At 44.5% G+C, this 25,561-nt stretch overlaps 12 protein-coding genes across 12 annotated transcripts; 4 read left to right on the forward strand and 8 right to left on the reverse strand.

The window, feature by feature from the left end:
* Position 1: 1 nt before the first annotated feature.
* Positions 2-2,424, reverse strand: LOC117150691. The gene is made up of 2 exons (XM_033317704.1): positions 1,394-2,424; positions 2-1,325 (listed from the first exon to the last, which is right to left on the reverse strand). Exons 1-2 carry the CDS (start codon positions 2,318-2,320, stop codon positions 207-209), a joined length of 2,046 nt encoding a protein of 681 aa, XP_033173595.1. The 5' UTR covers positions 2,321-2,424; the 3' UTR covers positions 2-206.
* Positions 2,425-2,446: 22 nt separating this feature from the next.
* On the reverse strand, positions 2,447-3,234 carry LOC117150692 (accessory gland protein Acp29AB). The gene has a single exon (XM_033317705.1). The coding sequence runs from the start codon at positions 3,220-3,222 to the stop codon at positions 2,518-2,520; it is 705 nt and encodes a 234-aa protein (XP_033173596.1). The 5' UTR covers positions 3,223-3,234; the 3' UTR covers positions 2,447-2,517.
* Positions 3,235-3,483: 249 nt separating this feature from the next.
* On the reverse strand, positions 3,484-4,267 carry LOC117145615 (accessory gland protein Acp29AB). Its single transcript, XM_033311333.1, has one exon. It carries the CDS (start codon positions 4,260-4,262, stop codon positions 3,555-3,557), a length of 708 nt encoding a protein of 235 aa, XP_033167224.1. The 5' UTR covers positions 4,263-4,267; the 3' UTR covers positions 3,484-3,554.
* Positions 4,268-4,525: 258 nt separating this feature from the next.
* Positions 4,526-4,968, reverse strand: LOC117148521. Its single transcript, XM_033315931.1, has 2 exons — positions 4,879-4,968; positions 4,526-4,811 (listed from the first exon to the last, which is right to left on the reverse strand). The coding sequence occupies exons 1-2, from the start codon at positions 4,886-4,888 to the stop codon at positions 4,540-4,542; spliced, it is 282 nt and encodes a 93-aa protein (XP_033171822.1). The 5' UTR covers positions 4,889-4,968; the 3' UTR covers positions 4,526-4,539.
* A 711-nt stretch (positions 4,969-5,679) lies between these two features.
* LOC117147721 lies at positions 5,680-6,125 on the reverse strand. The gene is made up of 2 exons (XM_033314724.1): positions 6,074-6,125; positions 5,680-6,000 (listed from the first exon to the last, which is right to left on the reverse strand). Exons 1-2 carry the CDS (start codon positions 6,081-6,083, stop codon positions 5,732-5,734), a joined length of 279 nt encoding a protein of 92 aa, XP_033170615.1. The 5' UTR covers positions 6,084-6,125; the 3' UTR covers positions 5,680-5,731.
* A 595-nt stretch (positions 6,126-6,720) lies between these two features.
* On the forward strand, positions 6,721-7,949 carry LOC117144181. The gene has a single exon (XM_033309230.1). It carries the CDS (start codon positions 6,793-6,795, stop codon positions 7,819-7,821), a length of 1,029 nt encoding a protein of 342 aa, XP_033165121.1. The 5' UTR covers positions 6,721-6,792; the 3' UTR covers positions 7,822-7,949.
* A 1,036-nt stretch (positions 7,950-8,985) lies between these two features.
* On the forward strand, positions 8,986-9,995 carry LOC117148540 (serine/threonine-protein phosphatase 1 regulatory subunit 10). The gene is made up of 2 exons (XM_033315972.1): positions 8,986-9,313; positions 9,386-9,995. Exons 1-2 carry the CDS (start codon positions 8,986-8,988, stop codon positions 9,910-9,912), a joined length of 855 nt encoding a protein of 284 aa, XP_033171863.1. The 3' UTR covers positions 9,913-9,995.
* Positions 9,996-10,379: 384 nt separating this feature from the next.
* On the forward strand, positions 10,380-11,579 carry LOC117135193. The gene has a single exon (XM_033295263.1). The coding sequence runs from the start codon at positions 10,450-10,452 to the stop codon at positions 11,458-11,460; it is 1,011 nt and encodes a 336-aa protein (XP_033151154.1). The 5' UTR covers positions 10,380-10,449; the 3' UTR covers positions 11,461-11,579.
* On the reverse strand, positions 11,425-13,143 carry LOC117135192 (protein fuzzy). Its single transcript, XM_033295262.1, has 3 exons — positions 12,974-13,143; positions 11,801-12,915; positions 11,425-11,742 (listed from the first exon to the last, which is right to left on the reverse strand). Exons 1-3 carry the CDS (start codon positions 13,049-13,051, stop codon positions 11,685-11,687), a joined length of 1,251 nt encoding a protein of 416 aa, XP_033151153.1. The 5' UTR covers positions 13,052-13,143; the 3' UTR covers positions 11,425-11,684.
* A 313-nt stretch (positions 13,144-13,456) lies between these two features.
* Positions 13,457-18,606, forward strand: LOC117135190 (exportin-1). Its single transcript, XM_033295259.1, has 7 exons — positions 13,457-13,566; positions 13,913-15,679; positions 15,799-16,169; positions 16,260-16,739; positions 16,808-17,140; positions 17,207-17,572; positions 17,689-18,606. The coding sequence occupies exons 2-7, from the start codon at positions 14,188-14,190 to the stop codon at positions 17,836-17,838; spliced, it is 3,192 nt and encodes a 1,063-aa protein (XP_033151150.1). The 5' UTR covers positions 13,457-13,566; positions 13,913-14,187; the 3' UTR covers positions 17,839-18,606.
* A 335-nt stretch (positions 18,607-18,941) lies between these two features.
* Positions 18,942-21,695, reverse strand: LOC117135191 (alpha-N-acetylglucosaminidase). Its single transcript, XM_033295261.1, has 2 exons — positions 21,239-21,695; positions 18,942-21,122 (listed from the first exon to the last, which is right to left on the reverse strand). The coding sequence occupies exons 1-2, from the start codon at positions 21,494-21,496 to the stop codon at positions 19,044-19,046; spliced, it is 2,337 nt and encodes a 778-aa protein (XP_033151152.1). The 5' UTR covers positions 21,497-21,695; the 3' UTR covers positions 18,942-19,043.
* A 388-nt stretch (positions 21,696-22,083) lies between these two features.
* On the reverse strand, positions 22,084-25,286 carry LOC117149758. Its single transcript, XM_033316819.1, has 2 exons — positions 24,913-25,286; positions 22,084-24,840 (listed from the first exon to the last, which is right to left on the reverse strand). Exon 2 carries the CDS (start codon positions 24,829-24,831, stop codon positions 23,500-23,502), a length of 1,332 nt encoding a protein of 443 aa, XP_033172710.1. The 5' UTR covers positions 24,832-24,840; positions 24,913-25,286; the 3' UTR covers positions 22,084-23,499.
* Positions 25,287-25,561: the final 275 nt, after the last annotated feature.

Genomic DNA, 25,561 nt, shown 5'->3' on the forward strand with positions numbered 1-25,561 from the left:
ATCAAACATATACATTTCTATATTCAGAAGCTCTACTTGTCAAATGGTAAAAATAGTCAGAGGTATAAAAACATATCAATTTAGTCTTGAAATTATCACTACGCACTAGAGATTCAGATAATTGAATGTCAGTCAGTCATGACCACATCGCGGTATTGTAAAATCTGATTCTTACAAAAAGTCATGACTTAGGAGCTAAGGTCTGCTTAGCCATTCCTACGAGCTAAGAAGTAGCTGTAGGTGGGATCTATACTCCTGGGACAACTGAGCAGATAGGTAAAAAAGGTGCGACGAATCCTGGAACTGTTGACAAAGCGCAGGCTGTGCTGCGCCTGCCAGCAGAGACGGGATTGCTTCAGGACGATCTGAAGGACTTCCTCGCGAAACGACTTTTTAAACTTATTGGATTTCTCCATGATGTCCTTGTGAAGTGAATACGGGATGGGATTTTGTTTTACGATCAACGGATCTATATTGGTTAGCAGCGGAATCAATTTCTTTTCCATCTCCGACAATTTACCCATATTGTGCCTGTAGCTTTCGAATTCCACATGGCTTTGTGGACCATATCGTTTACCATATCTCCTACAAATCCATTCCCGTACCTCCGGAATTTGGTGGCCATTGTGGAGGCTGGCCAGCACCAGTTTGCTGTCGCGACGCAGGACTTCAAAGCCATCGCTTAGCATTTGGTCCATGAACTTGTCATCATCGGGATCGATTCGCTCGCGGTTGTAGACGAGGCGTTCGTTGGAATCCTTGGGAGGCGGCGCAGTCGGCACCGCCAGCAAACTCTTCTCAAAGATTTTTCTCACACACCGGGACACGGCTTCGTTGATGTGACTGCTCCTAATCGGCATCGATGCAATAGCTCCTTGACGCTGCTTATTTCTTTGACCAGAGAGTGCTTCCATCAAGGAATTCTTAACGACATCATTTGTGTCCAAAGGCTGCTTGCTGTCCCTTTTGAAAACTTGTTCATAGTTGAAGGCGAAGGGCTTGTGGTCTCCGGGTGCCGTGAAATATTCAGGTTTGGCAATAGAATCCTCCTCCTCCTCTTCCTCCGCCAGGACACCTGGTTCGCCATCCTCGCCAGCACAGAGTCGCATCAGCGCACCACTCCTGTCGTACAGACGTCCCCATTTACCCTCGAGGAGTAGCACCTGGGGAGGAGTGTCCAAGCTTACGTGCACCAATTCGCTGCAAGCAACGCAACCGGGCTTCCGGAAAGCAGGCACACCAGGACTCCAGCCCTTGTCACCAAACTTCAGAAGGTACTCATCCACGTCGCGATTAAGGTGATGCAAAATCCGTTCCCTTGTAAGCTTGACCGATGAAATGAACAATTATTCATAAATTATTTATATATAATTTTGTTATAAGGATAACTCACTCGCTTTGCAGTCCCTTCCACGTCAACCATATCCAAATAGCGTCGTCGCTGCTCTTGCAGGAACGCCTGTCGCTCCTGGGTTCGAGTTTCCTCATGGAACTCGCACAGATCCCTCGCTTTCTGTGCAGGATCGGTGGTAACCTCGTCTATGTGATCGAAAAGGTGACACAGTTCGTGGTTGACAACTGCCTTAACTGTTCGCTGGATGGGATGAAACTGGAAGTCGGTAAACCAACGATCCTCATCTTCCTTGGGATCACCCACTTCGTTAGGGATCTGAATCTTCAACAGCGGCGTATCCGACAAAAACTGATTGGAACGACGGGGCGTGGTTTTGGGACGTGGTTGCTTTTGAAAGTAGAAGCTTTTGCGCAAAGAGGATTTCTTTTTAGTTGTATGCGAGGAAAGAACCTTGTCCAGAGCTCGAAATGTATCTGGTAGATTCAGTGGCATTTCATCATCTATATTTTTTGAATAAGCCGTGGAATTCGGTATTATGATGGAAGGCCGAGCAGAGCGATTCTGTCGATTTTTCAGTTGAATCTTCGCTTGCCCACATCCGGGTAGAGGTAGCACCTTGTCTAGAGCTCGAAAAGTTGCGGGCAAATCCAGATAGGCGATGGCCGAGAGCAGAAGTTGTCCATTAACTGAGTACTTTCCGCACGAACTGCCGGTGTCGTAGTGCTCCTGGAATAGAAAGTAGAGAAAGGCCAGTTTCTGGCCACGACTGAACCGCCAAATTCGATGGAGTTCACGGTTCCTGATCAAAGGTTGCACTCCCAGGCGCAGCAGGCAATCCCGAATGGACCTAATATCGAATTGCAGTGCCGTGCCCAGCTCATCGGCCGCCTGCATCTGATCGAGCGATAGACCACGATACCAACTGGCCACGGGTAGCCCCAAATCAACTCCTGGATTCTTGGCCATGTTCCTAGTGGATAAATTCACAAGTAAAGCAAAGAACGAACAATTTAAGAAACTTGGTGAATTTTGTGGGTGATGCAAATAGTTTGAATGAGAGAATTCAGAAATAATACTCAATGCAGACCAGTCTATACTATGTTCATATACAATGAATCTATATAATTTTATTATTAAAGTTACAAAACAATAATTGCCGTTGTTTAGGCCCACTGATCTGCTTGGCAAACGAACGATTTTTTTTCAAAACACTCATCATAGTACATTTCCTTAGCATAGATATAAACGCAATTATGTTGTTTTTTTTTATCCTGATTAGGCTTCCATTTGACAAAGTAGGGTTCCCATCCGGTTAGAGTGGAAACGAAGGTGCCGCCGTTTTCAACCAGTTTGGATATATCCACCCAGTAGCTATTGTTGGCTGCTAGCGCCAAGATGCCATCCAGCTCCTTCTCGTCCCGGATGTTCGCCAGGTGACCGTTCATCTCACGACATGTGACATATGCCTCAAACCAAGTGAGCGTTAGATTCTTCTCGACGTGAAAATACCTTGAGCCAACTTTCTCGAAGCGTGACATCTTGATATTGTTGGACGCTTTGATGTTGCCCGCATGGTGGAGCATTATAATCTTTAACGGCTGCAGCTGGATTTCCATCTGGGCCTGAAAAGCCAGCACACTACTTGCTATGCCCGATTCCATTGCATCAATAATTGCCAATGTTTCCTTTTGTCTAAGCGCGTTGTATGTGAACCAATAGTTTTGGTTAACACCAATCTGTTCGATTGTATTTTGCGGCTTTTGTGGACTTGGCAATGTAGCGTTTCCGTTTGGAATGTCCTGCTGCCCACCACTGACTACCCAAAGGTTCCACAACGCCAACAGGTATAAGAGGTTAGTTGCGTACATGTCCAGTTTGGAAGATTTCAAGCGTGTGAGATCCAATCTTGCTAAAGAACTTCCAATGAGCTCAACTCTTTTTGTCACGCTTTTTAATGATAATGTAACCGTTTTAAAGCATCACTGTGAAAAGCAAAAAGGCTGAAACACACTGAAAAAAATTAAAATCTGCTATGATATATTTAAAAAAATATATATATTAAATGCGTAAAGTTAATAGCTTTATTATTAAAGTCACACTGCAATTTTGATTATTTAAAAAAATACATATTAAAGTTGAAAGGAGTTACATTTTTATAACTTTATTATATATTATATATATTATATTATATATATTATATTCAGGCCCATTGCTCGGCTTGGCAAGCGTAATAGTGATCATTGCCACAATTTTCAAAGTACATTTCATTGGCATTGACATACACGCAATGACGATGTATATTTGCGGGCAGATTTGGCTTCCATTTCAGAAATGTAGCATCCCTTCCGGATAGTGTTGAAGTCCAGGACCCCCCATCGCTGGGACGGCTGTTGATGTCCACCCAGTAGTTCTTTTTTTGCTCTGTGAAGATTTCATTCAGCTCCTTCTCATCGAGAATATTCGCCAGGTGACCGCCCATTTGACGACACGTGTCGTATGCGCTATCCCAGCTCATCTTCTTTTGCTTTTCGAAGTAAAAGTGCCTGGAGCCAATCTTCTTGAACACTGACATCCTGATCTTGTTGGACATTCTAACGTTTTCCACGTAGGGTTCAATTTGTTGCCTTAGAGACCGAAGCAGAGTGTCCATCTGGCTCTGAAAGGCATGCATTCGCATTGCTAAGCGTTGCTCCATGTTACCAAGTCTCCACAAAGTTCCATTTTGTCTTAGCGAATTGTAGGTAAACCAGTGTTGCTGGTGGTTTTCAATATTCTCGATTGTATAATACGGCACTGGTGCTTTTGGCAATTCATTTGTTCCTGCGGAACTATCCTGCTTTTTAGCACTGGCGACCCAAAAGTTCCATAATGCGAAAATGGAGAAAATGCAAGTTGCGTACTTGTACATTTCGAGGGCTTATAGAATGTGAGATCAATAGTTTAATTCCACCTCGGACTAACCCCTTTTTTTACACTTCTTAACGAGATAATCACCCGGAAAATTAACTTTTTAAGCATTTAATACTCTGTTAAAAAATCAACCCTACAAATCGAAAGATATATTTTCGACTCAGAAATATTCTAGACTTCATTCAATCCAATCTTCCCAAATTAACTACTATTACAACTAAACCAAAATAACTTAATAAAAAAACATATGTATATCCTGAAGAAAAGTTTATTGCTTAGGTGGATGCTTCGGGACATGGAGGATACCACTGCCAAACGCTCCAATCGACGCAGCCTCCAGTTTTGGGATCGAATCCAGTGCCCTGCTCGCAGGCAACTAGCTCGGCCTGTCCGGTGCCAGGGCACTTCCAGTAGTGGGTGGGATCCCAAAAGTCACGGGAAATCTCTCCGGAGCGTCCAACGCAATCGGGCTCACCGTTGCCATCGGGATTGCAGGCAAGGTCAGCGTAGATGGCCACGCAGAGGGTCAGGAAGAGAAGGACTAAAGCTGAGAAAGAGTTCCGCCATTGGCAACTTCATGGTTTCAAGGATATGAGGTCATCAACGAAACTCACCTGCTTTCATTGTGGTTTGTTCGAGTGATTAATACCGAATGCGATTGGAACCCAAGGTTCGACATTTTATAGCACCCTGCTATCTATTCCTGACATATTGTCTACGACTATCGGAGCTATTCTATTCTATCTTTTAAAGAACATGAAATCGTTTAAAAATAATCGCATGATCACGATTGGTATCTGTATCTAGACAGTTGGAACATTTGACGACGTCGTATGAGGAGTGTGCCATTCGATGTTAAAGAAACATTTATATTTTGCTAAGTATTATAGATATATAATATAATATTATATATATAATATTATAATAAAAGTGCTATTGTAAAGAAATTTGTGTATGCTTTGCCAATCCAAATATATCCTATTTAGACAACAAGAATTTAGACAACCTTGTAGAACTTTACACAATAAAATATATATACTCTTGAAATATAAAAATGATTTTTAAGACCAAGCTCAACTTAGAAAATAAGTTAGTTCTCAAAATGACAGTATATTTAAAGTATATACTTTATAAAGTATAATTTACTTTTATCTCGTTCATAAACACTTTGATTCATTAAATGCAAATAATTAGCAATTAAGTTTTAACTCTATAGATTTCCAAGATATTATTTGGATAAAAACATCTCAGAAATGTTACATTAAAATAATATTGAAACTACTAAATACCATACAGTTGCCAAGAAAGCGACTGAGCAGAAACAAAATTTAGTTTTAAAATATAGTTATGCCAAGCTTTGTAGCTCTATAACATTTTCCCATATCTTCGAATATCTTAAAAATCCAAACATCGTATTTAATCATTTAGTTTGCCATATATTTTATTCCTTTTTTGTCAAAAATGCAATTAACAGTAAGGAGTCCAAGTCCATTCGCTCCATAGGACGCACTCCTTCTTGGAGGGGTCGAATCCGGTGACCTCCGGGCACCTCACAACCGTGGCCGTGGAGGTGGAGGACTCACACCACCAGTAGCGAGTGGGATCCCAGAAGTTGCGGATCTTCGTTTGCACGTTGGATGCGACGCTGCAGTCCGGCTGGTTGTTGGAATCGGGATCGCACGCATTTCCGGTGCTTAGGAGCGCCACGAAGAAGGCAAGGCAGATCAAAAGTAGTGCTATGGGGATCGGCAAAGGGTTGAAGTATCTTTCGAATGGAGGATTCCTTTTCGATTTGCTCAGCTAACTTACCGGACTTCATGGTGCTGTTGAGTTCCTACTGGTTTCGTAAGTGTGCTTTAACTGGGCGAATTCGCAAGCTTATATACCCCAGACCGGCACTGATATTGGCTTTCATCAATAGCAGTTATCTCCCTTGGCGGGAAGCCTGTGCGAAATTCTATTTTGGCAGCGACATGAAATCGTTTCAAAATAATCGCACCTTGTATCGCCCACCGTATCTGTATCTGTATCTCAGCGCAGTGTCAGTGTACGCGCCCCTAAGTTTTGTTGACGCAATAGTTTGATTATATGGAGGTGTCGTTAAGGTCATGCCGCGTGCCACAATCCAAACAGGGTGACACTCCCCTCTCAATAAGTTAAATATAGTACAAACTAGGACAGTATGGTTTATAATCGAAATTGGGATCTATTCAAATACCTAATACTTAACTGTGGGGAACCCCACTTTCTTAAGGCAAACGAGTCATCAGCCTTACGCATTTATATTTATATTAATCTACTACCCTTAACTGTTGGTGATAGCACCACTAATCTTAAAAAATTACCCTACCTAAGTGGCTTATAGAAATATTAACTTGGTTTTTAATCAACACATAAATAATAATAAATAATTTGAAGATCGAACTATAGAACTCCAATATATAACATGAAATCTCAGTAGGTGTGACACAACTAATTATTTGCGATAGTAATGATTACAAATTGCTCGTGATAAATCTCCCATTGCAATGGAGTCGAGGGTCACCAGCGGCACAGGTCCACCGAACACAATTATGATCCAGCTGGTGTCCCAACAGCCCAGTTCCTGTGGACAGATGCAGGCCATGCCCATTTCGGTGCAGACGATACCCTTGTTCCCCAATTCCAGAACATCGACAGAGCGACCTTGTCGATCGGCTTCCATTGCGCCGAATGTAAGGCCTCCAACGGACGTGCCTCCTCCTCGAAGGAATTCCAGAATCCGACCCGAGGAATATGCGACACCCAAGCGGAAGAATTCTCAGAGCCAGTTTCGTAATTTCTCCCGCGGCATGAACCAACCTCCACCGGTGTACTATGTTCTTCGACCAGAAGACCGCATTATGCCCATCTACATACCACCTCCGAGGTTTAACAATGGGCAAGGAGCAAGGATGGCGGCGGAGTGTCCTTGCTGTGGCCATACCAAGTCATTGTGCACGGAGGAACCTCTAGGAGTCCACGGGGCGCAGAAACAGTTTGTCAAACTTGAGATGGAAACTCCTGGACATCGGGATCAATGCACTAACACCATTGAGCAGCCAGATGTGGGAAACATAAGGACGATTTACGAAACCTTAGGACGTGCAATGGTCACTGCTGCCGTAGAGGCAGCACAGAGATCCCAGCCAGCAGGACCCTCAGATCCGACAAATGTAATATTGAAATTATTAACCCAGTTGGGGGAGCAGAATCAAACAACGAGCTGGAGTCCGCATTCAGATGGAGGAGCAGGAAGTCCCGACCACCAACCAGATATGAGCAGGCACAAAGCCAGCTTTTCGGAAACAGTCCGCGTGGTGAAGAGGACCTCGTCTGACCCAGCCATTGCTAAAGGGCCACCAGATGAGCTAGATGAGCAACGTAGGCTTCCATCTGTACTCTCCGATGGTCGTCTTCACGTCGATTATCCCAAAACGCCTAGACCAACACCAACATTCTCCGTCGAATCTGAAGACACCCTCGATTCTGGTTACTCGCCAAACCTGGAAAACTCCATTGGACATAGCCAGGCGTAGCAGTGAGATGCTCTTCACTGAAGTTTCCTAGATCAGAAAATAATTTATCTTCCACATGACAATAATTATACTTCATGTTCATTGGCCTTGAAGCTTTAATAGTGTCAAATCCTTTGGAATCAAGTAAATAATTCTATAATGCATTTATTTTAACCCCCTTTTGGAAAATCTCTCTCAAGCTTAAGTAGACTTTACTTGCCCCATTTTCAGTTAAGCCACTTGCACAACAAATTACTATATTCGTTATATCTATCTGTAAGTCATTCAGTTTGTTTTATGGACGACAAGGTCGTCCTGATTAGATTCAATTAAAATTGGGCTTAAGATAAGACTAGTGCAATGCAAAGTGAGAATATTCGAAACGTGTGTAGGACGATTGGCTTAGATTAGGGACATGTTGTGATAAGTGTCAGAAATGTTTCATATTTAATTTCACTGGTTTGCGGAGATAGCGAAATTCCGCGAAATACCAGCGCAATTCCCAATAAGCTGATAAGGTGACACGTTCCAAAAGACTTCCATACATTTTTGCAATCGCGAGTCGTCTGCCGGAAACAAATGACATCAGTCGCTGCCATTTCAGATAGTTTTGCATCTCCTACATCCAATTGGACATACATCTAATGACATGGTCATGTTTTTCGCGTAATATTGCTGCCGTTTTTCTTTTTTTTTTTTTTCGATTGCAGCCAGCGGGAAACGGTGATAATTTCTTAACGATTCTTAGCTGAGTTTGCGATCTGGCATCGTTTCGAATGACTGCCGTGGGTGGTATGAGTGGTTTCCCCCTTTGGTGTTTCCACAACCATCGGCAACTCTTTACCCTTTACTTCTAAGTGCACTTAGAAAAAAATCCTTTGAATCTGAAATATACGCTTTAATTATATTATTATACTATTATTTCTACCGTTTAAATCATGTTTTAGCAATTGAACATTCTGCCAGAAAAGTGCAATACTCTATTTTCAGTGTAGCTTAAGTTGAGTTAGGCATTGCTCACTAAGGAAAGTGAAATTCCCGTCCAGACTGGCGCAACTGATGATGGGCGCAGCGAAGCGGACACTTTTAGCTCCAAATTGCACACCACAATTTGTCGCCAGTCGCCTGCAATTCCTCCGATTTTTTTATAAAGTCGATGACACGGCGCCGGCGAGCTTAGTCATCATGTTCGCCCGCAATCGTGAGCTTCGGCTTGCATTTGGCCTTATCTTCTGGACGAGTCTCGCGGTGACCCAAAAAGCAAGTGCCCAAGATGAAGCGGTCAGCCAGCGGTCGGGAAACCAATTGGATCTGGCTGGTTCGGCCATTGCCAAGAGTTTCGAGCCACCGCCCGAATTCTATAGGGGTCCAGGCTCAGGAGGGGGATTGGAAAACAATACTCCCATCAGTTCCAGCGGTCATCCCTCTCTGGGGAGTGTGGGCGAAAGTCTAAGTGATACCTACAATAGGTGGCGAGCTGGAGGTGCAAATCTCCAGGATCGCATCAGTGTGGGTGAGTCATTAGAAACAAATAAGCAGAAGAACAGTTTAAATTAAATTTAAATTAATTTTTCAACAAAAAAAGGTCCTTATGGAGCCGCAGGAGTAGGGGCATCGCATGCACCGAATGTGGGCAGCTTTGAAAGCAATTCCCACCCGTATCCCTACGAGTACTCCCACGGCAGCGGAGGAGGTGGAGTAGGAGGAGCTGGTCTAGCAGGTGGAGCTGCAAGTGGCGCCTATTTCGGCAGTTCCAGTGTAGAGGCTGGTATTCCCTTTGATGTGTATGGATCGCGACCGGGTCACGCCGTTGGCCATGGCCACTATTCACCGCCAGAGTATGCGTATCCGTATCCTCCGGATAACCACGAGATAGCCGCGCACAAGGGTCCCGGCTACGGTGACCTATCCTCCAAAGCACTGCTGGCCAAAAGCTTTCTCATCCCGTTGGCCAGTGCTGCAGTTCTTGGCATCGCCGCCGCCCTGGTCAGCAATCCTCTGCTCCTCCAATTGGGCACTGTTTCGGGACTGGGGACCTTCGTTGGCAAACGTAAACGACGAGCAGCAGGTCGAAATCCGACGGCGAGGAAAGTCCATAAATACACTTTATAAATATGCCATTCATAACAGAAGAAATGGAAAATAGGCGGCTGCCTTCAATGAAGCTCTATCGACAAGTAACAATCCGTGATAAGACTTTGTTGTGGTCAGTTTTGGGAACCAGTCTCTTGGTTCGTATAAAAGTATTATCATTTAATCATTCATGACAACGTTATCGCTAAAAAATCAAATCATTGACCAACAAAGCGTTCATTGAAAAAAAGTAAAAGAAACAAATACATTTTTCATTCTCTATACGCAGTTTGTATAGAATTTATTTTAGAAGAAAAACCATTGTTAGTTATTTTATATAATATTATAGAAATAAATAAATAAATTAATAAAGGATTATACTTCGCCAAGTCTTATGACATAATAAATATTATTGAAGTTGCCTTTCAAATTTTGAAAAATATTATTGGCACCAATAATTTTTTGCTCGTTATCGATTATTCGATTACTTTTTATACCCAGTCCTTTTGGTGTGGTTACACTGGCTTTAATTCGCGGCAAAATAAAATAAATATAATGTAGTTCTTCTATAGAAATATGGGCTCCAAACGTAAGCTTAGATTCCTTTTGGAGGGAGACGATCAGCAGGAGAACAGACCGGATGGCGATGGACCAAGGATTAAGCATATATTTACACCAACTGACTTTAATATTCCAAGAGCCAATCAAAGGAGTTTTTTGGCGGAGTCCAAATCCATTCAACAGAAGAACACTCCCTCCAGGTTCCAGACCATGTGGCAGACGTTAAACAAGTCCGGCGGCAGCAGCAGCAGTCAACCTGATTCTCCAGGAAACTCCAGTTTCTCATCATGTTCCCAGCTTCTGAACACCAGTTGGCCAGGAACGAGGCGAAGAGCAAAAGCATTGCCCCTTGCTGTCCAGAATTCCTCAAGAACTCCTCCTTCAGTTTCATATGAAGGACGTAAGGCAAGCTCCTTATTCCAAAGTTCTTGGAAATCATTAATGAACCAAACCGCTTCGTGCAACGAGTCGTCAGAGGATTGCTACATTGACTCTGATCCAACTACTCCTCAACGATTGGCAGTGTCTTCATTCCAAACTTCTTGGAAATCGTTAAGTCAAAGCTCGCTGAACAAATCTAACTGCTCTGGTTTGACCGAGGATAGCTACACCGAATCTTCTCCATCTATTCAACTTGTGCCTAGTGAAAGTCCTAGGCAGTATCTGCCAATTAGCCAGAATAGAGTCAATTTAAAGGCAAACCTACGCTTTGTTAGAGGAGGCTATGCTGAAGAATTCCGCAAAGTCCTGAAAAAAGTGCGAATGGATCTGCGTCAACTGAAAAACCATAAAGCCACCCACACGGCTAGAATTTTGTCAGTTACAAACCAGTATGGTGTAACCATGGCCTTAGTGGCTCCCGATAATGGACCTAGTTTCAATATTCTTCCTCCAAAAGGAGAAACCACACAACTTACAGTTGGATCTACAGTACAATTTTACCTGGATCCAAGGATAAAGCCCTTAGAGCTAAACAACAAACAACTGATCTATTGTCGCCCATACAATGTTGTATTAAAAGTATAAGGCATATTGTATATCTTAACTATATAAATAGTATTTGTAAGGACGGAATTGTAAGTCATTAAAGCCATATTAGTATGTAGCATATACATATAAGGTTCCTCAAAAATTAGGCTTAACTTCCCTATCGTTTGTTAAATATAATGTCATTCGCCTCAAAAGAGAACATTATTGCATGGAAAAGTAGTAATAAAAATCAGTCTTTAGGTTTAGAAAGGAAGGTCGGTTTACCAGCATACTGACTTCTCCTGCAGTATGTTAGCATGGATGCGTTGCGCTAGGAACCTGTAAGTACAAACTGATTTTAGGACCTTCTTATTAAAATAAATAAGTATAATCGAACCTCATTGCATGCGAGGGCACCGCTGCCACAAACAACAAGAATATGACATTGCCTAGCTCATCCATATGGGCATAGCACTTGTGGTAGTCTGAGCAGCTATATTGGTCCACCAACGTAGTTTTATTACTGGACGACTGGGCTTCAAATTGGTGGACTGCATCCATAGTTTGATCGAAAAACTTCTTTAAAATGTCCAAACGCTGTAGATCGCCCACAATGATGCGCTTGACACTCGCCGACTGGTTTAGATTTCTGGTAAAGAGACTTTTCCGCGTGTGTCGGTTAATTAGAATGATGGCCAGCACATTTCCATCGATCTCCAGGTGCTCGGGCAGACTGCGCGGCACGCATCGCTCGGCGGCTGCCAAAAGGTTGCCTTCATTCCGGTAGGCACTCATGGCATGTGCATGCAACTCGCGGAACGAGGCATTCTCAGCGCCACACAGGACACACAGAGCACTGTTCGAGGCCACGGGAATGCTGACAAAGCGATAGGCTATATGGGGGCTTTTCACGGGCAAATAGACCGGCACATCGTGTTGCAGTGTGCTCGACGAATTCAACAGAAACAGCAGTAGCTCGCGGTCCCGAGTGTCCAGATCCCACCAGCCTTCAGTGGCCACAGCGATGCGATGTCCCACAACCAGACAGCAAAAGAGCGAGCCACAGTGGCCACTAAACTCATTTAGACACTGTAGCAGCTGGGCGTTTTCCGCCGCCAGCAGACAGTCCGTGTAGCCAAGGAGTTGTGTGCCCGCACAGGCGGCTTCCAGAATGGCGTCAACAATCGGCACATACTTCTTGGCGTCCTTCTTCAGTCTGTCCAGGAGCGTGGCATGGGCCATTTCCGCGGCCCGGGTAATGAACATGCCTATCGCTCCAAAGACAAGATCAGCCAGCGTCTGAAGCAGTTGCTCCGACCCCACACCGCAGCCGCACACGATCAGGGTGATGGATTCCCTGTCGCGCCATATGTAAGTCCACTCCTCGGCATCCGCGGGAGCCTGATTCTGGATAGGCTGCTGTTTGCTGGTCGTAGTGGCCTCCAGCTGGATTCCCAGCGACTTAAAGAACATGTGAAAGCCGTTCAAGGAGGCCACCGTCGAGAAGGGTAGCTGGATAAGGAGAAGGGGTATTAACCAAGTGAATAGGTACGCAATCGGTTGCTCTTACATTTTCGCATTCTCCCTTCTTTCGGGTAAACACGGGCAATCCGCCGTTTGTTGTCAAACATAACAAATAGATGGACATCGCAGCTCTTCTTCTTCGCCGAACCTGCTACGTATGAGATTAACATCGATTAAATCGATTCGTTTTGAATTGTCGAAAATAAATGATGCACTAGAATTAATATAAATTATTTTTAACTCTTATCTGAATTAATGCTTTTTTTGTTTTAATGCTTTTTTATTTTATGTTTTTTTTTGTTTTTATTTAAACATCTATGCTTAAAACATCGATGTTTTTCGACAATAACATCGATGTTTTTCGACAAAAACATCGAAAACATCTATGTCCCCCAAATATCGATGATTTTCCACCTCCACTGGCAATAAATAAGCCAACAAAGTAAGCATCTTCATCCATGCCATTTGATTATCTTATTCGATTACCGTTATCGATCACTTTTCGTGCATGCCTGCAGACCAGGGCTGCAGACGTATGTTTGTTCAGCACCATACGGGCACACTGTTCACACAAATTGCATTTCGCATTGTCCGTCGTCGTCGTTTTCACACGCTGCTCTTTTCTGGAATCGGTAAAAGGTAAGCTTTCTATGTGAATTGCATGTTCATGATTGTTAATTAATTACACACTGTGTCCTCGCTGGCACGTTTGAATAGTTATGAAAATTTGCGAAATGCCGCCGCAGTTGCTTGTCGCATTTGCGGCGGCGATGCGTTCGCCTGTGCCAGTGTGTGCGTGTGTGTGGTGTGCCGAGCGCTTGGATGTGTGCGAGTGCGAAAAAGTGTAAGCGCGCGCAGGCAACAGCGTGTGCTTGTAGTTGTGTGTTCCAAAAAAATGAAATAAGAAAACAAAAAAGAAATATGGTTGCCTGTCGACAGGCGTAAAAGTACGCAATATTTATAACCAACGGTCTCATTTCCACAGCTTCAGGTCCAGTCCCGGCACCAGATCCAGATCCCGATCCAGATCGAGAGTCGCCGCTCCTCACCGTCATCATAGTGCGAAGAAGAAGAAGCTGAAGCAGAAGCCGCCGCACACATCCGATAAAGTAAAAAAAAACAGCAAAAACAAGAAATCCGAAGGCAAAAACGTGAGATCCGAGCTCATCCGGCGGAGGAGGAAGCCAAGAAGCTATCAAAATTAACGCGGACACAACTGCAGAGCGACGCCGACGCGAACGCCGCTTCTACTACAAAGCGATGGCGACAATGTTGACATCGGACGAGGCGAGCAAGCTGCTCGACTTCTCCCAGAAGCTGGACATCAATCTGCTGGACAAGATCGTCGAGGTTGTGTACACAGCGCAGGGCGAGCAGTTGCGTCTAGCTCAGAGCATACTGACCACGCTGAAGGAGCATCCAGAGGCATGGACGCGGGTGGACAGCATATTGGAGTACTCACAGAACCAGCGGACCAAGTTTTATGCTCTGCAAATCCTCGAGGAGGTCATCAAAACGCGCTGGAAGGTCCTGCCGCGCAACCAGTGCGAGGGAATCAAGAAGTATGTGGTCAGTCTGATCATCAAGACCTCGTCGGATCCCAATGTTATGGAGCAGAACAAAGTGTATCTGAATAAGCTGAACATGATTCTGGTACACATTCTGAAGCGCGAATGGCCACGCAACTGGGAGACATTCATCAGTGACATTGTCGGTGCGTCGAAAACGAACGAGAGCCTGTGCATGAACAACATGGTGATCCTGAAGAACCTTAGTGAGGAGGTGTTCGACTTTTCCCAGGGTCAGATCACGCAGACTAAGGCCAAGCACCTGAAAGACACCATGTGCTCGGAGTTCTCTCAGATCTTTACACTATGCTCCTTCGTGCTGGAGAACTCGATGAATGCCGCCCTAATCCACGTCACGCTCGAGACTCTGCTGAGGTTCCTCAACTGGATACCGCTGGGTTACATCTTTGAAACGCAGCAAATTGAAACGCTGATATTCAAATTCCTTAGCGTGCCCATGTTCCGCAATGTGACCCTGAAGTGCCTGTCCGAGATCGCCGGCCTGACTGCGGCAAACTACGACGAGAATTTCGCGACGCTCTTCAAGGACACGATGGTGCAGTTGGAACAGATAGTCGGCCAGAATATGAACATGAACCACGTGTTCAAGCATGGTAGCGACACAGAGCAGGAGTTGGTCCTTAATTTGGCCATGTTCCTGTGCACCTTCCTCAAGGAGCACGGCAAACTGGTGGAGGATGCCACGTATGTGGACTACCTGAATCAGGCGCTCATGTATCTGGTGATGATTAGCGAGGTGGAGGACGTCGAGGTATTCAAGATCTGTCTGGAATACTGGAACAGCCTTGTGGAGGATCTATACAATTCAGAGTTCTTCCACCCCACCCTGGAGTCTACGAAGAGGCAACAAGTGTATCCCCGTCGACGTTTCTACGCCCCCATCCTGTCCAAAGTGCGATTCATTATGATCTCGCGCATGGCCAAGCCGGAGGAGGTGCTGGTGGTGGAGAACGAAAACGGGGAAGTGGTGCGCGAGTTCATGAAGGACACAAACTCAATAAACCTGTACAAGAACATGCGCGAAACGCTGGTCTTTCTTACCCATTTGGACTCTGTGGACACGGACCGCATCATGACGCTAAAGCTGCTTAATCAAGTGAACGGGTCGGAATTCTCTTGGAAGAACCTGAACACGTTGTGCTGGGCCATTGGTTCCATATCCGGTGAGCCATTTTTGGTGTTTTATTTCCAGTCTGTACTTGGTTATTATAAATCACAACCATATATTCCGTATTATCATGGATATCCATTATTTCCTAACCCTATTTTTTTTACTCTTCAGGTGCTTTTTGTGAAGAGGACGAAAAACGGTTCCTGGTCACCGTGATCAAGGATCTGTTAGGCCTGTGCGAACAGAAGAAGGGCAAGGACAACAAGGCCATTATTGCCTCCAATATCATGTATGTGGTGGGACAGTATCCGCGCTTCCTGCGCGCCCATTGGAAGTTCCTCAAGACGGTGGTAAACAAACTCTTCGAATTTATGCACGAAACGCACGATGGTGTCCAGGATATGGCATGCGATACGTTCATCAAGATAGCCATCAAATGCCGCCGCTACTTTGTCACCATCCAGCCGAATGAGGCCTGCACCTTTATTGACGAGATTCTCACAACAATGAGCAGCATCATTTGTGATCTGCAGCCGCAGCAGGTATTGCCTTGTTTTGATTACAAGATTATTATATCAGCATTTGAAGCTTAATCTTTAAAAGCTATACTAATGTATAAATTAATTTTTTAGGTTCACACGTTTTATGAAGCTGTCGGCTACATGATCTCCGCACAGGTGGATCAGGTACAACAGGACGTCCTCATCGAGAGGTACATGCAACTGCCCAACCAGGTGTGGGATGACATCATCTCCCGCGCCTCGAAAAACGTTGACTTCTTGAAGAACATGACCGCTGTCAAGCAGCTGGGCAGCATCCTTAAAACGAATGTGGCTGCCTGCAAAGCCCTGGGGCACGCGTATGTCATTCAACTGGGCCGCATATATCTGGACATGCTGAATGTGTACAAGATAACATCGGAGAATATCATCCAGGCCATCGAGGTGAATGGCGTGAATGTGAACAATCAGCCCCTGATCAAAACCATGCATGTGGTCAAGAAGGAGACGCTTAACTTGATATCCGAGTGGGTGTCTCGTTCCAACGACAATCAGTTGGTGATGGACAATTTCATACCGCCTTTGCTGGACGCTATATTGCTAGATTATCAGGTAACTTTCAAATCTCACCAGGAATACATAATACATTAATACAAATGTATTTTTTCCTTATTTTCTAGCGCTGCAAAGTTCCATCGGCACGGGAGCCCAAGGTTTTAAGTGCGATGGCAATCATTGTGCATAAACTGCGTCAGCATATCACAAATGAAGTACCAAAAATATTTGACGCCGTCTTCGAGTGCACGCTGGACATGATCAACAAGAACTTTGAGGATTTCCCACAGCACAGACTTAGTTTCTACGAGCTACTGCAGGCGGTCAATGCGCACTGCTTTAAGGCGTTCCTTAATATACCGCCGGCTCAGTTCAAACTGGTCTTCGACTCGGTGGTGTGGGCATTCAAGCACACCATGCGGAATGTGGCCGACATGGGATTGAATATCCTCTTTAAGGTACATTTAAGAATTTAACTAGCTTATTGTTTGTTTTTTTTTATTAACGACTCCTTTCAATTGCAGATGCTTCAAAACTTAGATCAGCATCCCGGTGCGGCGCAGAGCTTCTATCAGACGTACTTTACAGATATTCTAATGCAGATATTTTCGGTGGTCACTGACACCTCACATACGGCCGGGCTGCCCAATCATGCCATCATTCTGGCGTACATGTTCTCACTGGTGGAGAACAGGAAGATTACGGTGAACCTGGGTCCGATTCCGGATAATATGATATTCATACAGGAGTATGTCGCGTCCCTGCTGAAATCGGCATTTACCCATCTGTCCGATAATCAGGTCAAAGTCTTTGTCACTGGCCTATTCAATTTAGACGAGAATGTGCAAGCATTTAAGGAGCATTTGAGAGATTTTCTCATACAGATTCGCGTGAGTATTGGTCAAATAGTTGCCATTAAAGCTGACCGTAAATAGTGCAGCCACAATTGGCAACCTCAAATGCTATCAAATATCATTTACCTTAATGTATATATAATTAATTGCAGGAGGCCACCGGCGAGGACGATTCCGATCTGTACTTGGAAGAGCGTGAAGCGGCTCTGGCCGAGGAGCAGTCAAATAAACATCAGATGCAGCGTAATATTCCAGGAATGTTGAATCCGCACGAGTTGCCCGAGGATATGCAGGACGAATAGATGTCGATGTCGACGTCCCTGAGCTAGAATGTTTTAGTTGATGCTTGAGAATGATAAAAGGATGGTGATGTATGAGTGTTTCTCGAGCGAGAAAGTATAAATGTTTGTTTGATTGAATGCATATAAGTACGTTATATATATAAATACATCCACACAAGACCCAGAACACTTGCATACACATACACCTATACAGATATAGTTGCGTTAAAAGGTGAATGAGTAAATGGTTATTCGTGCGCAATTACATACATTAATATGATTAACATATTTTTGCGCATTGTCCTCGACATACCAGCATAAATAAGAAGCCCAGCCAGTTCCCAACTCCCCGCCCACTATCCCACTATCCACATTATATAGTTGTAAAACGTCATAATAATACTACACGCAGCCGATACGAAAGATGCAAACTTTATTGTACTAATATAAAATAATGTTTGTTTGGAATTTTTTAAATGAGCAATTGTAGAAAGATCGAGTATGAATGAATATTTGAACAAATACAAACACACCTCTCAGAGAAACCCACACAAAAATGAGCAAAGGAAACAAGAATATTAGAATGAAGATGAAACCGTAAAGTAAAAATTTAATTGTAGTGACTTAAACAGATCAGATGCTGCAGGAGTAACAAAATTGTATGCAATCTTTTTGCATAAATCTAGCATTAACCCGACGTTGAAGACGATGGACGCCGCAATAAGGAGACGATCAAGGAAACACGGCATCATAACCAGAATAGAGTTCATGCAATGTGTGAAAAAAAAAGAAACTAAAACGCAAATACCCAAAACACAAATACATCAAGAAAAACAAAAGTAACCATAGAAATGCGTATTAAATCGTTTAAATTTTTACATAATTAGTTTGTACATTAATTTAAATAAAAATCAATTAAAACTACATTGATGTATGATGCAAAGCCACATTCAAGTTTCAATTATAAGGGCTTGATCATTTTATGGATTTTGATAGTAATGTAGTGTAAATAACCTCGAGGAATTTCACAAGTTGGTGAACATTATTGATTACTGCCAGTCAATTTCGAAAGTTTTGTGGAATATCCGTATATCTTAAATGTTTTTGTTTAATCCATAAGCAACTAGTGTCAAAAGATTTTTATTTCGATTATTTAAAGTCAATTTTACAGAAAAGTTTATAAAATGTTTGTTGTGGCAGTTGTATTTAATTATATGAAGATTAAATTATTTAGGACCTGATTTTCGAGGCACTAATAATCTGTTGTTGTGTAGAAAGAGCGTGTCCTTTGAGTAGCTCTTCCAGGTTTCGAAAATGTCCTGGGAAATCAGCCAGGTGTTGCCCACTGGCGTCACAAGATAAACGTCGACTTTGTTGCTAAAAGGCAGCTCGATTTCCTGCGAGACTTTCAGCTTGAAAGCGGTGCCATTATAGGGTCGTCCAGCGTGGAGAGCCACTGTGACATCTTCCAGGAAGAGCCTCCACCGTGGCCTATAGTAGTCGCTCACCAAGCCGGACCACTGTTTGCACGCATAGTCCAGGATCTGCCCATCAGGACCCCAGGCGGTGATTTGGTTTCTGGCATTGAATTCGAAGTTTCTTTGTTCTCCAGTGTTGGGCGCCGCTTGCTTGGCCTGCTGCAGCCAGTTGCCCAGCAGAAAGTTCCTGCTGCTCGCCAGGATCAGCTCCATGTCATCGAACAGTTTCAACAGCTTGACGCTAAGGAATTCGAAGCGCGCAACCTGTCGCTTTCTATAGGCCGACCTTAGATTGACATACAACTGATCGGCGCTGATCTGCAGGAATTGCCTGGTTATGTCCACCAAATCGTGTTCGTATATCTCGTATCTGTCATCCTCTAGCGGAATGATGGCTCTGGAGGTCAGCAACAAGTGCCAGGCATCCAGCACCGCACTTGCATTGTACCAAGTGAAGGGTTCTTGGTTGAAGGACGGCCTCCGTGTCACCACATACTGTCCCCGCATTTTTTGCAGACCACGGAAGGAATAGACGCTATTCTTTAGGAGCAGCCACGCCTGCTCCAAACGCTCATCCTCAACGCCATACCGGGTGTGTGAGAAGTTCGTAAACCAGCCATCCAGATCCAGTGATGTATTACTCCAGCCGCGCTCCAAGGTGAACGTATACATCACATAGTTCTGGCCAATGCCCTCGGGTGTGATTCCCGTGCCCACCAAACTGCTGTTGGGCAAGCGACGCGCCTCTTCTATTCCGGAATTGATCAGCTTTGCGGATCCAAACATTCCAAGTGTGCCGCCGAAATTGTGTAGCATGCACCATATGAAGGGCTGCCCAAAATAGGAACGTGTTAGTTCGTACTGCGGAAACTGTTCGCTCTGCAGGTCGAGCACCAAAATGCGACCACGTGGTGCGGCCGTGAGGAAAGCCTCAGCCATGTCCGTGGTCCAAAAGGGATTCTTCACGAACATCCAGCCCTGAAGCAGCCAAATGGCCTGAGGATCAATGCCGCGCATAGATTCATAAATCGCCGCCGCCGTTGAACGCATGTATTCCGGCTTGGCCACCGGTGGCTCCAGTTCGTTGAAGGGATCGCAGAAGAAGATGTGATTCGAACCATATTTCGTAATGATATTCTGCAAGAAACGCGAGGCTATCTCCTTGAAAAGATTATCCGTGGGCTCCACAAATAAACCGCAGCAATAACGATCGGGGAACTGGTTCCATCGCTGCACTTCCATGAACGTCGATTCGGGATGCAGGCGCTTCAGAGCACGTGGCACATGACCAGCAAAGGCGGGCAAGGCCACGCTCATGCCCAGATTGCGCTGGGCAGTGATAATCTCCTGCTGGAGGAGCAATTGATATCGTCGCCATCCCGGTGTCAGTGGTCCCGCCCAGCCCCGTATGTTGCCCATGCGCTGCCAGGCCTGAAAAGCTGGTCCAGCCAGATGCTCGTCGATTTCCTCCATCCTGAGGCCCATATCCGTGTACACCTCCACCCAAATGGCTTCCTGGACCGGAGCAATAGTCAGACTGATGCCCATCAGGGCCATCCAGTCCAGGTGACGGCGCCACTGCTCAATGCCCCACCATGCAAAGCTATAGCTCCAAGTGCACACGTTCTGGTGATAGATAATCGGGCTCGCTGACTTGGACTCGATGGTCACATTGGGCAGCTGCAAATTGGTGGGCAACTCAATGCGCATCTTGAACCAATCCACGTCCTTGCCTAAAACGTATTTGAGGTAGTGATGGAGGGCCTTGCACACGGAAACACCATCCCATCCCATCAGCAGAATCCGGCCATCATCCAACATGCTAATCTGTAAGGTAAAGCGGAACTTTCTCGTTGGCAAACTACTTAAGAATTGAAACATTTGTAATTTTTATTTACTTAAAAGTAAATAGTTAATCTTTAAAAGTTAGCAAATATTATTACCTGAAAGCTTCTTAATTCCATATTCTTATTGACTTGCACATTAAACAATTGAGAAGATCGTTCGCCGATTACCCTACTGATTACCGCCATGGCGGCGGTTTCCTGCACACCTTTGGGTGTGCTGGGCGCCAAGTGGGCTGCCATTTGGAGTCCCATTTCGGTACCTGAAGCCGCATCCCAGTTAAGTTGCGATCCCTGCGCGAGTTGCAGGCGAAGCACCGCTAGCAGGGCCAAGGCCAGCTTCCAATTCAGCTGCATTTCTCCGTCCGTCTATTTACTGCCGTGTGTCAATGTCAACGGGGCCCAAGTGACTGACTGACTGACAGCTCCTTCTCCGCTCGCAATTGGGGCTCTCCCGAAGAATGCGGGAACGGAGGAAAGAGCGCTAAGTGAGCCCGATGAGTACACAATGGAAGAGAAGAGCAGTTGGATTCGATCACTTTCTTCTTATCGCCAGATTGAACAATGACGCAGTAGAGTTCTAAAATGCGAGGGATCATCTGATACACTCACTAAGAGTATTACAACTTTGATAAGCAGTTTGTAGATCAATTTTTTCAAGCCTTGTCCTTATTGAGTATTAAAATAACATTAAATTCCGATTTAAAATCAATTGGTAAGCAATGGAAAGGTAAAAAATATATTAACAACTAAAATAATTGATTGATATTTATGCAACAAAAAACAAAGAACGTCAGATCTTGGAAACTATACAATTTAGAAGGGTATTTTAAAATAGGTCTTCATCGAAATCCTTAGTGTAATCCATGTTATAATGCATTCTTAAGAGATGTAGCTGTGAAATAAACTCCAAATCGCAGGACACTTTAATAAAAAAAAGGAAGTTACAGGGTCATTTGAGCTTTATTGCACGTATTTCGTCTTAGACACTAACAATAATTTAGTTTATGCCGCAGAACATCCATTTCTTCTCGTTCGTGTGAAACGATGAATGCTCAGTGTATATAACTCCTAACAAATTGAATAACAATTCAGCGATATATATATGTATGTAAAAAATTATAAACTCACAGCGGACAATGCAACGCGATGCTTTCTACCATTGTTTTTTTTTTCTTTTCCCTTTTGGCAACAAAATACAATTTCAAAGCCTTGGCCAACAACAAACGTACATAGGTGTACATACGTCGGTGATGTATCTTCTGGTGCTTATGAGCTACTCTTAAGTATCTACCATGTACAATTTTAATGTTAAAAGCCTTTCGTGTTGCTCACTAATTTATATGCACAAAAATCAAAAAATGACTAGCTCTAAACAGCCGCTGGCAATTACACAAATCAACTAATCGCTAAGTAATGCTATTGTTAATATCCTTAAATACAAATTATGTACGTATGCAATTCATGTCTATGTGTTTTGTTTTTGGCTGTGTGAGTTTACTGTACTGACTACAAAAAACAACCTGGTTATAATATTGTTAAACGTTTGCTTTTTAGCTTGGCGCAATTGGAAGCAAACATATCTTTGGACAAATCACTCTTCAAATTTCACTTTACCACAATCTCGTGCAGTAAATTCGTTGTGCAACACGTTCTCATTAACCTCCATAGCTTTTTACTCCCCAATCCGAGAGAGATCCGTTTCCATTTTATCATACTCCCTTGAAAATCCATTGAAAATAGTAGGAAAGTTACTTAGCTCCTTCTTAAGTATGCTTTTCAAAATCAGAAGTACCAGCATCACGAAAATTTGTGGGCAAAAAAGTTAAAACGTCATTTGGAAACTCAACAAATACTTCAATAAAATCCAGTTTGATCCCATGTGTGGTTAATTTTAGTAGTTAATCGCGATATTTTTCAACAAGCTATCATCCATTTGATCTGCTTAACTTTTTAGTTGCACAGGATGTGTTTTAGTACTCTTAATGTTTCGAATTTCCATCTTCATAGTTGGTCAACATTATTCCCTTTAAATCGAGCATTTAACAATTAGGCCTTAACAAATCTTGTGGCCACTGTTCTTTTACTTTTGTACTCTTTCCGATCTGGCTGTTCTTCCTTTCTTGGTGATCTGGTTTCCTCTTTACTTCTGAATTTAGCCACTTCCCGGCATTATGATTTTTCTATTAAAAGCTCCTCCTTAAATCTTTTTGGTACTCAGATTTGGCACAAACAAATGTGGTGTTAGATCCTTAACTTATGTGGTCTATTTAGCCAGCGATTTGGTGCCATTATGCTTTCTGTAAATTCGTTGTGCACTCGCGGTCACCTCCACCAATCCTTTTCCTGCCGCCTCCAATTCACTCACTTATGGAGTAAGCCTTTCGTATGCACTTGCTGTGCCTGGTGATTCTCAGCTCCTCGGCATCGTGCGACGAGTGCTGGCGATGAGTAACTGTTTCGGGCAGTTCAGTCGACGACTTGTTCAACGCGTAAGTGCGGATGAAGTCGATGGTTGAATAGCCCTGGGTCCCGGAGCATTCTGGTGTTACCTTCTTCGCCTGAGTATCTCCCGCATCAGCAGAGATGCTGTTCAGGCTTTGGGTCTGCATGGGCGGTGGGGGAACGTCCAACGTAGTACCTGCCTCTGGAGTTACTGGAGCGGTGACAGGTGCTGGTGTGGAGATCAGTGATAAACCGCTGCCAAATCCATTGATCGCCTTTGGCGAACCCGCCGGTCCCACGGGACTTCGCGGCTGATCAAGATCAAGCACTATATAGTTTACTCCACAGCTTCCCGCCAAGCTGGTGGGCGTGGCCGGCTCTTGATTGGAAATTGGTTCCCTCGGCAGCAGAGGGAGCTCCAAGCGATTTACGTTCTCATAGCAGCGCTCATTGCTCAGATCAAAGATCAGAGCTTCCACATTGGCGTACATGTGCACAGCATCGTTGGGACTCAGAACTGGAGCTGGTGCTGGGGCCGATTCCAGGGGTGGCAGGTCCATCGTGCGCCTTCGTGATGTCAACCTATTGCCAGAGGGCGGGGTGGACAGCAAATCCGTGGCGGTGCCTTCCAGACAGCAGTCCTGCAAAGCCCGCAATGGCTGATCCAAATAGGCACTGGGTATCAGGACTGGTGATTGCAAATTGGGCGGAGAGTCATCGACTTGCGAGTCGTTGGCCTGCAGCGGATACGATGCACTTGTGCTCGAGGGCTCACTGTGGAAGTTGCCCAGCTGTCGGCTCATCAGGGGAGCCGGCTCTAGGTAGTTATTCCCCTCAGTTCGGCCCATATTCACGGACACCGAATGAGCGGAGTTAACCCTTTCTCGTTCGCCCTGCACAAAGGCATCTGTATTCACCGCGTTGATGTAGCGCTGGAACATCGGATACAGCTGCTCGGCATTGTGGACTCGAAAGGTGTAGATGCCTGGCCCAGACATGCACCTACGTCCTGCTTCGAAGGAGAAGAGATCGTTATTCAGCCCATAACGTCGGAGGTGTTGCAGTGCCCAGACAATGGGCTCACAGCCAGGCGTCTGGAATATCAGTTCCCGGGGCGTTAGCTCCAGGTAGCCACTCCGGATGATGGGCGTACCCGGGGTGGGTTGCAGATGAGCCACTCGCACTCGGAACACATTCTCATGACCGCGCAGCTCGTTTAACTTGCTGCTGCTGGTGATGCAGCCCATGGTGTTGCACTGAAAGACGGAGTATTATTCATTGAAGGATTATCCACTCCAGTCATGTACAGTGACTATTGAAATGCACACCTGGACAGGCAAGTCCGCCTGGCTGTTATCGCAGCGAGCATGGAAGAAATCGCAGGCCGATAAGAGCACCACCCACCGCCACCTCCAGCTGAAATCAGCTACCCAGTGGAACTGGAGGCTCTGGGATGCAGCCGAATTGTCCTGACGTTATCCCGGCCGAATCCTCCTGCTTTGGTTAGCTCCTGTGCGACGGGAGTGCTGGCTGATTGTTGTTATTTGGCCACGGAAATTCCGTTCGTGTGGTATAAAATTTCTTCTGCGACTTTTCCCCTCGCCCAACAGAACGCAATTGTGAGCAACGGGCATGCTAACTTGATTTTCCCAAAAAGACTTACAAGAAACAGTTTTTAAAGAACTCAACGGAAAATCAGAGATAAATTACAAGTAATGGCACTTACAGAATGAAAAAATAAATAAAAGTTAGCTCAGTTTAAGTCATCTTAATAATAGAAGTTTTCTCTCTTGGTAATTTGTACTTTTCTGCAAATCATTGCTGCAAATAACAAGTAATAAAGAGGGATCAGATGTCAACAAATATAATTGTTAATACAATTCTTAAGTTACGGCATTTTAGTGATATAGATTGTATGGTTAACCATTTGGCGGAAAATTAACTTTGTGGACAGCACTATAACTGGACCCGAAGAAC

Source organism: Drosophila mauritiana, chromosome 2L (genome assembly GCF_004382145.1).
Source record: "Drosophila mauritiana strain mau12 chromosome 2L, ASM438214v1, whole genome shotgun sequence".
NCBI lineage: Eukaryota > Metazoa > Arthropoda > Insecta > Diptera > Drosophilidae > Drosophila > Drosophila mauritiana.

Excerpts from the sequence above, each read along its gene's own strand:
- LOC117135191 (XM_033295261.1), bottom strand. The coding sequence starts at position 21,496 with ATGCAGCTGAATTGGAAGCTGGCCTTGGCCCTGCTAGCGGTGCTTCGC. Across the intron at positions 21,123-21,238 it reads TGGAATTAAGAAGCTTTCAG|ATTAGCATGTTGGATGATGG; the intron begins GTAATAATATTT and ends TTTACCTTACAG.
- LOC117150691 (XM_033317704.1), bottom strand. The coding sequence starts at position 2,320 with ATGGCCAAGAATCCAGGAGTTGATTTGGGGCTACCCGTGGCCAGTTGG. Across the intron at positions 1,326-1,393 it reads TGGAAGGGACTGCAAAGCGA|CTTACAAGGGAACGGATTTT; the intron begins GTGAGTTATCCT and ends TCATCGGTCAAG.
- LOC117135190 (XM_033295259.1), top strand. The coding sequence starts at position 14,188 with ATGGCGACAATGTTGACATCGGACGAGGCGAGCAAGCTGCTCGACTTC. Across the intron at positions 17,141-17,206 it reads GATTGAATATCCTCTTTAAG|ATGCTTCAAAACTTAGATCA; the intron begins GTACATTTAAGA and ends TTTCAATTGCAG. Across the intron at positions 17,573-17,688 it reads ATTTTCTCATACAGATTCGC|GAGGCCACCGGCGAGGACGA; the intron begins GTGAGTATTGGT and ends AATTAATTGCAG.
- LOC117135192 (XM_033295262.1), bottom strand. The coding sequence starts at position 13,051 with ATGTCCATCTATTTGTTATGTTTGACAACAAACGGCGGATTGCCCGTG. Across the intron at positions 12,916-12,973 it reads AGAAGGGAGAATGCGAAAAT|CTACCCTTCTCGACGGTGGC; the intron begins GTAAGAGCAACC and ends CTCCTTATCCAG. Across the intron at positions 11,743-11,800 it reads GTGCCCTCGCATGCAATGAG|GTTCCTAGCGCAACGCATCC; the intron begins GTTCGATTATAC and ends TTGTACTTACAG.
- LOC117148540 (XM_033315972.1), top strand. The coding sequence starts at position 8,986 with ATGTTCGCCCGCAATCGTGAGCTTCGGCTTGCATTTGGCCTTATCTTC. Across the intron at positions 9,314-9,385 it reads CCAGGATCGCATCAGTGTGG|GTCCTTATGGAGCCGCAGGA; the intron begins GTGAGTCATTAG and ends CAACAAAAAAAG.
- LOC117145615 (XM_033311333.1), bottom strand. The coding sequence starts at position 4,262 with ATGTACAAGTACGCAACTTGCATTTTCTCCATTTTCGCATTATGGAAC.
- LOC117135193 (XM_033295263.1), top strand. The coding sequence starts at position 10,450 with ATGGGCTCCAAACGTAAGCTTAGATTCCTTTTGGAGGGAGACGATCAG.
- LOC117150692 (XM_033317705.1), bottom strand. The coding sequence starts at position 3,222 with ATGTACGCAACTAACCTCTTATACCTGTTGGCGTTGTGGAACCTTTGG.
- LOC117144181 (XM_033309230.1), top strand. The coding sequence starts at position 6,793 with ATGGAGTCGAGGGTCACCAGCGGCACAGGTCCACCGAACACAATTATG.
- LOC117149758 (XM_033316819.1), bottom strand. The coding sequence starts at position 24,831 with ATGGGCTGCATCACCAGCAGCAGCAAGTTAAACGAGCTGCGCGGTCAT.